The sequence below is a fragment of the Equus asinus genome, chromosome 21 (genome assembly GCF_041296235.1).
Source record: "Equus asinus isolate D_3611 breed Donkey chromosome 21, EquAss-T2T_v2, whole genome shotgun sequence".
Taxonomy (NCBI): domain Eukaryota; kingdom Metazoa; phylum Chordata; class Mammalia; order Perissodactyla; family Equidae; genus Equus; species Equus asinus.
Genome location: NC_091810.1, coordinates 81,353,617 through 81,365,912, shown reverse-complemented (window position 1 = coordinate 81,365,912; position 12,296 = coordinate 81,353,617). Strand labels below are relative to the sequence as shown.

The 12,296-nt window shown below is 36.5% G+C and overlaps 1 protein-coding gene across 2 annotated transcripts in view; it reads left to right on the top strand.

Annotated features, from left to right (window-relative positions):
* The window catches only part of RYK (receptor like tyrosine kinase), a 94,688-nt gene extending 82,749 nt beyond the window's left edge, over window positions 1-11,939 (top strand). For both annotated transcript variants that reach the window (XM_044754426.2, XM_070493315.1), the window contains exons 14-15: window positions 9,439-9,575; window positions 10,808-11,939. In XM_044754426.2, coding sequence (XP_044610361.2) covers window positions 9,439-9,575; window positions 10,808-10,919 — 249 coding nt within the window. In that variant the 3' untranslated portion in view covers window positions 10,920-11,939. The remainder of the gene's footprint in view (window positions 1-9,438; window positions 9,576-10,807) is intronic.
* The last annotated feature ends 357 nt before the right edge of the window (window positions 11,940-12,296 follow it).

Sequence of the window (12,296 nt, the reverse complement as noted above, 5' to 3'; positions counted from 1 at the left end):
GGATTTAATTCATACAAAGTAGGGTTTTGTGAACACAATGGAATTAAATTAGAAATCAAAAATAGGAATTTAGAAAATCTCCAAATGTTTAGAAAGTAAATAATACACTCCCAAATAACCCATGTGTCAAAGAAAAAATCAAAAGGGAAATTATAAGGTATTTAGAATTGAATGAAAAAAGCAACATTTCAAAATTTGGGGGATGCTGTTCAAGGGGGACATATATACTATTAAACATCAATATTAGAAAAGAAGAAAAGTCTCAAATTAGTGACTGTAGTTTTCACCTTAAGAAACTAGGGAAAAAAAACATTAAACCCCAAGGAGATGAGAGGAAGTATAAAGATTAGATGAAAGTCAGTGAAATTTGAAACAGAAAAACAGAGAAAATCAGTGAAACCAGTGCTTAACTCTTTGAGAATATTTTTAAGGATAAATCTCTCACCAGACTAATCAGGAAAAAAGAAGTTGCCAATTAACAATATAATGAACTAGAGAGATGATATCATTACAGAATCTCACAGATATTAAGTAATAAGAGAATATTTTGAACAACTTTTTCCCAATAAATTCAGACCCTTAGGTGAAACGGACAATTTCTTTGGAAGATTAGAACTTTCAAAGCTCACTCAAGAAGTAGATAATCTGAATAGCCCTATGTAGATCTATTAAAGAAATTGAAAAATTAGTTAAAAATCTACCCAACAAAGAAAACTCCAGGTCCCAAGTGAACTCTAGGGCACTGGTGAGTACCTCCAAACATTTAAGGAAGAAATAATACAAATTCTACACAGTCTCTTTCAGAAAATTAAGGAGAGCATACTTTCTAATTCATTCTGTGAGGTCAGCATTACCTTGAAACAACACCAGACAAAGATCAGACGAAGAGAAAACTACAGATCACTATCCCTCGTGGTCATAGAAGCAAAAATTCTAAACAAAAGTTTAGCAAATAGAATCCAAAAATAGATTTAAAAAATAATCATATGACCACAGAGGCTTTATCCCAAGCATACAAGTTTGTTTTACCTTTGAAAAGCAAGCAGTACAATTTACTATATTAACACACTAAAAAAAAAATTATATGATAATCTCAACAGATGCAGAAAAAGCATTAGCAAAAAGTCCAAAATTTATTTCTAACAAAAATTCCCAGCAGTCCAGGAATAGAAAAGAATTTCCTCAATCTGATAGAGGGCATCTACAAAAAATCCTATAGCTAACATTATAATACTGAAAGACTAAATTCTTTTACCTATAACGGGAGCAAGACAAGGACGCCTACTCTCATCACTTCTCTTCAGTATTGTACTTGAGGTTCTAGCCAGTGCACTAAGGTGAGAAAAGAAAATAAAAGGCAAGAAAAGATTGGATAGGAAAAAGTAACTCTTTATTTGCAGACATGATCATCTATGAAGAAAATCCAATGTGCTATACAAAATTGCTACTAAACTAATAAATGAGTTTAGAAAGATTATAGGATACAAGATCAATGTACAAAAGTCAATTGTATTTCTATACATTAATAATGAAAAATCAGAATTTAAAGGGTTTTTTAATCATTCGTAGTTTTTTTTACTATTGAATGTATTTGACATATAAGATTGTGTAAATTTAAAGCATAAACATGTTACTTTGAACATTTATATATTGTAATTTAATTACCATTGTAGCAATAGTTATCACATTATGTAATAGTACAATATTATTGTCTATATTCATTATACTGTGTATTAGATTACTCTGGTTTATTTACTACTTGTTGCAAGTTTGTACCCTTAAATAACATGTGTTATTCCCTCCCCTCCCAGCAGTCCCTGGTAACCACCATTTTGCTTTCTGCTTTTTATTAGTTTGACTTTTTTTAGATTGTACATATAAGGGATATTATACAGTACTACCTTTCTCTGTCTGACTTATTTCACTTAGCATAATATGCTCGAGGTCTGTCCATGTTGTTGCAAATGGCAGGATATCCTCCTTTCTCATGGCTGAATGATATTTCATTATGTAAATATACCACATCTTTTTTATCCATTCATCCATTGATGGGCATTTAGGTTGTTTCTATATCTTGGCTATTGTGAATAATGTTGCAGTAAACATGGGACTGCATATATCTCTTCGAAATACTGTTTTCATTTCCTTTGAGTATATACCCACTAGTGGAATTGCTGGATCGTATAGTAGATCTATTTGTAATTTTTTGAGGAACCTCCATATTGTTTTCCATAGTGGTTAGACCAATTTACATTCCCACCACAGTATATAAAGGTTCACTTTCTCCACATCCTCACCAGCATCTTTTGTCTCTTGTCTTCTAGATGATAGCCATTCTAACAGGTGTGAGGTGGTATCTCATTGTGGTTTTGATTTGCATTTCCCTGATGATTAGTAATATTGAGCATCTTTTCATGCACCTGTTGCCCATTTTGATGTCCTCTTCAAAAAAATATCTACTTAATTCTTCTGCCCATTTTTTAATGTTTGTCTTTTAGTTATTAAGTTGTATGAGTCCTTTGTATAATTTGAATATTAACCCCTTATCTGATACATGGTTTTCAAAAGTTTTTTCCTATTCTGTAGGTTGTCTTTTCATTTGTTAATTGTTTTTTTTTTTGCTGTGTAGAAGCTTTTGAGTTTGATGTAGTCCCCTTTGTTTATCTTTGCTTTTGTTGTTTGTACTTTTAGCATCCTGTCCAAAAAATCATTGTCAAAACCAATATTGAGGAGCTTCTTTCCTATTTTTTTAAAAACATAAAAGCTTCAAAAAATATGAAATTCTTAGGAATAAATCTGACAAAAAATGTGAAATGCCTGTACAATGAAAATTATAAAACATTGTTGGTAGAAATTAGAGACCTATATAAGTGGAGAGCTATACCTTGTTCATTGGTCAGAAAACTCAATATTAAGATGTTTATTCTCTCCAAGTTGATCTGTAGATTCGATCGGGTTCTAGAGAAAATTTTTGAAGGCTTTTTATTTTCTTGGTAGAAATTGACAGATTGATTCTAAAATTCATATGAAAATGCAAAGGACCTAGAATAGCCAAAACAGCTTTGAAAAGAAGTTGGAGGTCTGATTTCAGGTTACGGTAACCAAGATGGTGTGGTGTTGGCATTGAGGTGGACAGACAGACCAGTGGAACAAAATAGAGTATCTGAAAATTGACCCACCTATGTGTGGACAGCTAATGTGCAACAAAGTGCAAAGGCAATTCAGTGAAGAAAGGATTCTTTTAAACAAATGCTCCTTGACCAATTGGGTATCCAGCTACAAAAAAAAATGAACTTCAATCCATACTTTGCTCTATATACAAAAATTAACTCAAAATAGATCACAGACCTAAATGTAAAATCTCAAACTGTAAAACTTCTAGAAGAGAACGTAGATGAAAATCTTTGAGACTTTATGTTAAGCAAAGATTTCTTAGATAAGACACCAAATCGAGATCCATAAAAGATGAAATCAATAGATTTTATAAAAATTTAAAATTTGTTCTCTTGAAATACAGTAGTAAGAGAATGAAAAGAGAAGTCAAACTCAGAGAAAATATTTGCAGATTATCTATCTGACAAAGGACATATATGCAGAATATATAAAGAACTCTCAAAACTCAGTAATAAAAAAGCAACCCAATGTAAAAATGAGCAAAATGTTTGAACCAGCACTTCACCAGTGAAGATATACAAGTGGTAAATAAGCACATGGAAATATGATCCAACACCATTAGTCATTAGGAAAATGCAAACTAAAACCACAATGAAATACCATTACACACCCATTAGTGTGGCTAAAGTTGAAAAGACTGAAGTGTTTGCAAGGATATGGAGGAGCTATGGCTCTCTTACACTGCTGTTGGGAATGTAATCTGGTACATTCCCTTTAGAAAACAGTTTGGCAGTCCCTTAAGAAGTTAAACATATACATGCAATATCTAGTCATTTTGCTCCCAGATAAATGAAAGCCTGTGCCCTTATCAGTATGTCCTTATACAGATGTTCATAGCAGCTTTATTTTTATAGCTAAACCTGGAAATAATCCAAATGTCCATCAACAAGTAAACGGATAAACAAACAGTTGTATTCACACAATGGACTACTATTCAACAACGAGAAGGGATGAACTGTTGATACATGCTGCATCGTCGAATCTCAGAATCATTATTCTCATTGAAAGAAGCTAGGCAAAAAAGTGTATGGTTTGAATGATTTCATTTTTGTAAAACTCTAGAAAATGTAGACTAATCTATAGTGACAGCAGATTAATGGTTACTGGGGGATGGGAGGAGGGTTGGGAGAAGAGGATTAGAGCAGGAAGAATCTTTTGGAGGTGATGGATATGTTCATTATCTTGATTGTGGCAATGGTTTCAGAGGTGTATAAGTGTGTTAGAACTTATCAAATCAAACACTTTATGTGCAGTTTATTGTATGTCAGCCATATTACAATAAAAATAAATTAAAAACTGTCTTTGCTAACTGACTACCACAGCTAGCACATCTAAGACTAGTTTCTAATTTTGCTGGGTCTTAAGACCCAAGTAGGACTCTTGTTAAAAAATATTGAGTTCCAGACTTCAGAATTATTAGGATAGGATTGGGGAAACTGTACTTTTAACAAACACCCCAGATCATTCTTCTCCTTAGGCAAGCTTGGAAAGCTTGCCCCAGATTAAATTAATTGCATTTTGGTCATCTGAACCCATTTGCTAATGTGAGAAAGGGATGTTAGGTTTCTAGTAGAAACAGTAGGGCCTAGCCACAGAACAGCTGATTGTGCTCTTACTGTGGTCAGATGAGATCATTTAGAATTGGACAAAATCCTTTTCTCATCAGTATGTAGTATCCTGAGGTCAGCCTTGCATTATAAATTCCTGAAGTAACAGAATAGAAATCTCTTAATAACCCAACGTTAGTTAACATTACGTTAAAGAGTAAAATAGAATTTTATTTATATACTTTTGACAAGTCACATGAGTATATGTTGTTCATGAAAAAATTCTTTTATATCCTGTATATTAAGAAGATATAAAATAACAGTTGGGAGAAGAGGAATAAGAAGAATAAAAGAACAATGTTATGCTCTAAATGTTCTTTAAATGGATGTAGCAGCAGCCTTTCATAAAACTCTGGAAAAAATAGCTTGACCTTCTCATTGCCCCCTTTCCAACGACGTCAAACAAAAGGAAATTATAGAATAAGTCTGTCTAGATTTTCAATGGTTTCGTTCTCGGAAGGCTTTAGAGAACAAGTTTTCCACAAATCATCCTTGTGCTGTTTGGTCTTGATTTTGTTTTTAAAGAGTTGGTGAGCCAGCATGTAATTAATCATTTTTGTTGGCTTTTGAGGAAATGAAACTGCAGTGTACCCTTTGACTTTATTGTTCTTTTTTGGTGTTTATTAGCACTGCATTATGTAATATGAGAAACTTAGGTGGATGCTTAGCGATGATAATGTCGACAAAGCACTGTGAAAGAAGAAACTTTTTAAAGTCACCTTATATGCATTGTACTGTTAGGTACCTGTGTGTACTCCGGGTCTCAGATACCTCCAATATTACTGTTAAAGTCCCTTCCAGTCAGAAGTTGTTAGAGTGTACTCCTTTGTCAGTGGTAGGGGTTATTCCTGTGTACAAAGTGGCAGTATCCACTTCTTACTAGTTCCCATAGTTTCTTCCTCCAAAATCTAATTTGGATTGATTATTCCTTCCCCATGCTGCTGCCAAAATCAGTGAATAAGGATAAGCCCATCTCATCTCATGGAGAAGGAGTGGGAACACCCAGCCAGTTTCTCTTCTTTGAGCTTTGTTCGATCTGTGTAGTGAACTACCTTTCCTGTGGAGCTTGGACACTGGTTAAAAAATTCAGCATTACATTTGCTTATCACTGTCAATAATAAAAGTTCATATAGAGTAAGGTTTTAAGTTAAACAAATACCTAGATGTAAGCAGGCATCTTCCTTTAACTTGTATTAATTTGAAGTCATTTTTCCATTTTTAGCGGAGTAGAATGTTCCCCTTAAACCAGTAGTTTTCAGGTAAATTCCAGTAGGCTCTGTCTCTATGGAGATTTTAAAACTATACATCCATCTCTGTCTGTTCACTGCCCCGCCCCTCCTCCAAAGCACAGACCTCAGGGATGGGCATTGCTCCACCCTGATGGTCACTATGAATGAAACAGACTAAGTTCCAAAAGTTTGAACTCTTTGATTTTGGTATTTAGGGTAATGCTGACCTCAAAATGAGTTGGGAAGTGTTCCCTCCTTCTCTGTTTTCTGAAAGAGTTTGTGTGGAATTGTGTTGTGGGTTGAATTGTGTTCACCCAAAAGATAGGTTGAAACCCTAACCCACAGTACCTCAGAATGTGACCTTGCTTGAAATAGAGTCACCGCAGATAAGATGAAGTCCTACTCAATTAGGGTGGACCTTAATATTGTTAGTATCCTTATAAGAAGAGACACAGACATGTGAGAGGAGAATGTCAGAGGCAAACAAAGGCCAAGAGTGAAGTGCTGCAGCTGCAGACCAGGCAGCACCAAGGTTTCCCGGCAAACCACCAGAAGCTAGGAAGAGGCGGGGAAGGATTGTCACCCTACAGGTTTCAGAGGGGGCAAAGCCCTGCCACACCTGGAGTTTGAACTTCTGGCCTCCAGAACTGTGAGACAGTAAATTTCTGTTGCTGTAAGTCACCCAGTTCGTAGTACTTACTTATGGCAGCCCTAAGAAACTAATACAGATTTGTATCATTTTTCTCTTTCAAGTTTGAAAGAATTCACCAAGTGAGACTGTTTGGATGCAGGGTTTTCTTTGTGGAAAGATTTTTAGTATGAATTCAATTTCTTTAATAGATACAGGGCTATATAGATTTTCTCTTTGTTCTTGTGTCTGTTTTGTTAATTGTGTATTTCAAGGAATTTGTTTATTTCATCTAAGTTATTGAATTTATTGTCATAAGTTGGGTTGTTCATAATATTTTTTGATGTAATGTTCCCTCTTTCATTTCTGATATTGGTCATTGTGTCTTCTTATTTTCTTTAATCAGTCTAGTGTAGTGGTTCTGAACTGGGGCAATTTTGTCCTCCCCCCAGGGGACATTTGGCACTATCTGGAGGCATTCTCAGTTCTCCTACTTGAGGGCATCTAGTAGAGGCCAGGGATGTTGCCAAACAGCCTGCAGTGTACAAGAGAGCCCCTCACAACAAAGAATTAACCAACCCACAGTATCAGGAGAGCTGAGGTTGCAAAACCTGTTTTCTAGAGTTTACAACAGGGGTCAGCCCAGTGGCGCAGCGGTTAAGTGAGCACATTCTGCTTTGGCGGCCTGGGGTTCACTGGTTCGAATCCCAGGTGCGTACATTGCACCACTTGGCAAGCCATGCTGTGGTAGGCATCCCACATATAAAGTAGAGGAAGATGGGCACGGATGTTAGCTCAGGGCCAGTCTTCCTCAGCAAAAAGAGGAGGATTGGCAGATGTTAGCTCAGGGCTAATCTTCCTCAAAAAAAAGAACTAGAGTTTACAACGTATACCTTCTCCTTTCAAATAATACTATACCACTTCATGTTTAAGCAGCTTACAATATAATATTTCCACTTATTCCTTTCCATCCTTTCTGCTGTCTGCATACATTTTATTTCTGTATTTATTATAAACCCCGCAATACTTTTTTACTGCTTTTGCTTTAAACAATCTATTAAGAAAATTTTAAAATGAGGAAAAAATAACCTAGTTGTTACTCATATGTTTTCAGCACTCTTCAGTCTTTGAGTCGCTCCAAATTTCCATCTAGTGTTTTTTCTTTCCACCTGAAGAACAGCTCTGATGTGTCTTGCAGCATAGACCTACCAGTGACATATTCTCTCAGGTTTTGTTTGTCTGAAAAATTCTGTATTTTGCCCTCATTTTTTAAGAATATTTTGGGTTGGTATAGAATTTTCCGTTGACAGTTTTTTAAAGATTCTAAAAGATACCGTTCTATTGTTTTCTTGTTTGCATAGATTATGATAAGAAATAAAGTTGTTGTTTACTAGTATAAGTCTTTTTAAGACAAATCTGTATATTTTAGGGAGTATTTCTGGATTTTTTTACTATTGAAAAATAACTTAAAATTTAATGCACTGTGCTTAAACTTTGTAAACAGACTTATTTTAGACTTGTGTTTTTTTCTCCTTTTTTCCATGTTTTTCTCCTTCACTCATTAAAAACTGTTTTTTCGGAGGGCAAGCCCGGTGGCATAGTGGTTGGGTTCACATGCTCTGCTTCGGTGCCCTGGGGTTTGCGGTTTGGATCCTGGGCATGGACCTACCCACCGCTCATCAGGCCATGCTGTGGCAACATCCCACATACAAAATAGAGGAAGATTGGCACAACTATTAGCTCAGGCACAATCTTCCTCAAGCATAAAGAGGAAGATTGGCAGCAGATGTTAACTCAGGGCCAATCTTCCTCACCAAAAAAAAAAGTTGTATTTGGAAAGTTACTTCTCTGAGCCTCCGATATCTCACCTGTAAAATCAGGCTACCAATGATTCTCACAGGTTTGTTGTGAAAATTAAATGAAACAAAGGATGCAAAATGTCTAGAACTTCTAGGGACTCATAAACACAATACCGTGGTACACGGGTATCCTCCTCCTCATCTAGCTTCAGCTGTTCTGATCTCAGGGTTCACGAGTGGCAGCAGATCAGCGGGAGTCCATACTCTGAGTCCTTCCTGGCTCCATGGCAGCAGCTCTGTGTAGATACATTGCCTGCCCTCCACACACTCCCCATGAGCCACAGTGTAGCCAGGGTAGGCCAAAATGGGGAGCCCTGGTTGGACACATGAATGAGCACTGTTGCCACTGCTTAGGATTTCTCTTCTTACCCACAGTTCACATGTTGATTTTAAATAAATCTAATCTTTTACTCAAGCAAAGTTGGAAGATATTTTTTCAGGATACCTTCATCTGTTAATTTAAATTATTGGAATTTAGTAAAAATCCATGGCATCTTATAATTTACATAATTTGCATATTACACTCATTCAAGAAGCTCTTCCCTCCAGTTAAGTTAAAGTTATATTCATTTTCCACTTCTCAGTTATGCAGACTAGCTATAGTATTTACAAACAAATTTTCATATTAGGAAAATCTTAGACGTAATTAACAGTTTTGGGTGGTGGGGATTGTAATCAACTAAAAACAATTCTTTCCAACAGATCTAATTACCTTAGAATGTGCAATAATGACATTCACATTAAAAGATGCCTTCATTAGAATGCTCTTTTCTATCCCAGCGAGAGAAATTGAGTATGGTAGGCTTCTTTTTGTAGAGAATATTTTGCTTTCCTTAAGAATTGGTTGATCATCTGTTTTTGGTCCATACACAGCCACAGGCAGCAGCACTCTGACACCTGTTTTCAATATCCTCTCATTGTGTTGCTGCTCTTCTCCATAGTGGGCCTTTGGAGTGACACTCTGGGAGCTCATGACTCTTGGCCAAACACCCTACGTGGACATCGACCCCTTTGAGATGGCTGCGTACCTGAAAGATGGTTACCGAATAGCCCAGCCAATCAACTGTCCTGATGAACTGTAAGTTTTTCTGAGCTTGAAGACATGGGTTTCATTTTGTTTACAATGTTGGGATAAAAGAAAAAGAGCAGGTGTCCATATGTACAGAGACTTCCCTTTGGAGAATAGTGACTCTTTGGACTTGAATTAGACTCTTATAGAGAACCAGAAAGTCAGCCAGACTTGTTCACTCTTTAATGCATTTGACATTAGGACTTTTTGCGTCTTATATTTGTAGTGCTTAATCTAATCCAAGAGACTAATGTACGTAGTGAGAAAACACTGAATACTCTTTCGATTATTCTGCATGGAGTGAGTACCTGACTTTTATTTAGATAACCTTAAGGACACACTTAGTTATGAAAAGCCTTTCTCGTTGTCATCTTGCCTTGCCAGTTGGTGTCAATAGATATATAAGGAAGATGTTCTGGGCTAGTGAGTGAGCGAGTTCCTGTTTCCTGCTTTCATCATATAGCTAATCTTCCCATATAATGGGATTGGGATGGGCAGGAGGCTATTCAGGGTAATTGAGTGCACAGATGAGTGTGGTCTTAGTTCCTGAATCCCCCAAGGGTTTCTATAGCATGGCGAGGTGGCAGCTTTTGCACTGATTTTACCGTAGGTCAAGGATTCTTAGGGCTTAGATAAACCTTCCTCTTCCTCTCAAGTTCTTTCTCTCATAACTTAAATACAGGATAGCATAGGTTATAATTTTGACTGTGTTTTAGGTATTTACATGAAATCTCTGTATTTGCTGATGTATTTTGATTTTTTAAATTTTTTTCCCCCAAAGATTGACACCTGAGCTAACATCTGTTGCCAATCTTCTTTTCTTTTTCTTCTTTCTTCTTCTCCCCAAAGCCCCGCCAGCACATAGTTGCATATTCTAGTTGTAGGTCCCTCTAGTTTTGATGAGTGGTGCCATGGCCTCACCCAGGATCCGAACCAGCGAAACCCTGGGCCGCTGAAGTGGAGTCTCCGGACTTAACCACTCGGCCACAGGGCCAGCCTCTGCTGGTATATTTTGATATGATGTCATGAAGAACTGAAATCCACACATAAAATCCAGATAACTCGTTTTAGTTTCTTTTCATTTTAGAACTGCCAACAGATAGTAATATTGATTGATTTTTAATATGTCATCCTCTCCATGCCCACATTTAGACAGAAAACATAACTGGCATCAAATTGACCAAAAAGTTAGGAGTACTGTATCGTTACTAGCCATATTTTCTGTTTTTGTTGCTCTGCAGATTTGCTGTGATGGCCTGTTGCTGGGCCTTAGATCCAGAGGAGAGGCCCAAGTTCCAGCAGCTGGTACAGTGTCTCACAGAGTTCCATGCAGCCCTGGGGGCCTACGTCTGACTCTCCTTTCACAGTCCCCCAGCAGCAGGAGGAAGGTGCTTGTCAGGGCTCACTTGGAGCCAGTCACAGACGCTTCGTCCATCACACAACACCAACAGAAGCACATTTGTCTTCCAGAACACCGTGCCTTAGGAATGCTTTAGAATCTGAACTTTTAAGACAGACTTAATAATGTGGAATATTTTCTAGAATCACTTTTATTAAGTTGAACTGAAAAGGTTTTTGTAAATTTTTTGGCCAAAAATTTTTTAAAACATACTTACTTTGGACTAGGGGTACATTCTTGCAAAATAAATAAACAGTTTTTAAAATTGTTTAAACACAGATATTTGGAATAGTTATCTTAGTGCCAACTGCTTTTTATTTTCAAGGTAATGTAGGTGATTTACCTTTAAAGTTTTTTCGATATTTATCATTAGTCTTGGGAATGGTTTGTCTTCAAGATGCATTACTTTTTCTTAGGAAAAGAAAAGCAGCATAAAAAGATGCCTGGTTTGCCTTATACAGGAAAAGGCGATACTGGAGAAGAAAACTTTTTTAAAAAGCTAGAGAAAAAAAGAAATTAAAATACTTACCAGAAACTACCCTTTCTTGGAAAATTCTTTCTTTTTTTTCTTTCTTTTTTTTTTTTTAATGGAAAAGAGTTCTGCTTTCTTATTTTGGGGGAAGTAGGAGCTGAGTTCATTGAAACATCTTAAATTTGGCAGAAATTAGTGTTTCCGTGAGCCAGAAAAGTGAGTTTGGGGCTGGTCAGTAGTAAACAATGGTGATTTTATTTATTTTTACTCTCTGGAAAAGGAGATAATACAATTCCAGAAAGTGAAATCATGTTTCTAAGGTTAAGAATCTCTTTTATTGCACCTGGAATAGTGCTATGCACGGAGTGGGTGCTTGAGTTGTTATGGGTAAAAAAAAAAATGTAAACTGGTAAATTTTGTGCTTATCTTCAAGGCTGACTTAAGTATAAAATTGTTTTTTAAAACACTTGAAAAATTAAAGGATTTGTTTTTTATTATGTCACTATTGAAAATATTGTTCATAATGAGTGATTGGTTGTGTCTGATAAGCCTTTGGACATGCAACAGCTGGATATCCATGTTTTATTTCATGGGTGTTTCACTCTGACTCCCAAGCCCTAACACAGTTACAGCTGACTCTGCTCAGCCTCCGGGTTCTAATAAAAAGTTGGGATTATTACTACAAGGAAGTATTACAACACTGAAACTTTTCTCCAGAACCATTAAATTAGGGGTATGTCTGTATTTATGCTTGGTGACGGTTGGCCTAAGGCAGAGGTGAGTGGTCCTCCTAAATAGGTAGACCTGCAGGTGCCTGCCTCCACCCTCATCCTCACAGGTATATAAGGGAGAATGCATA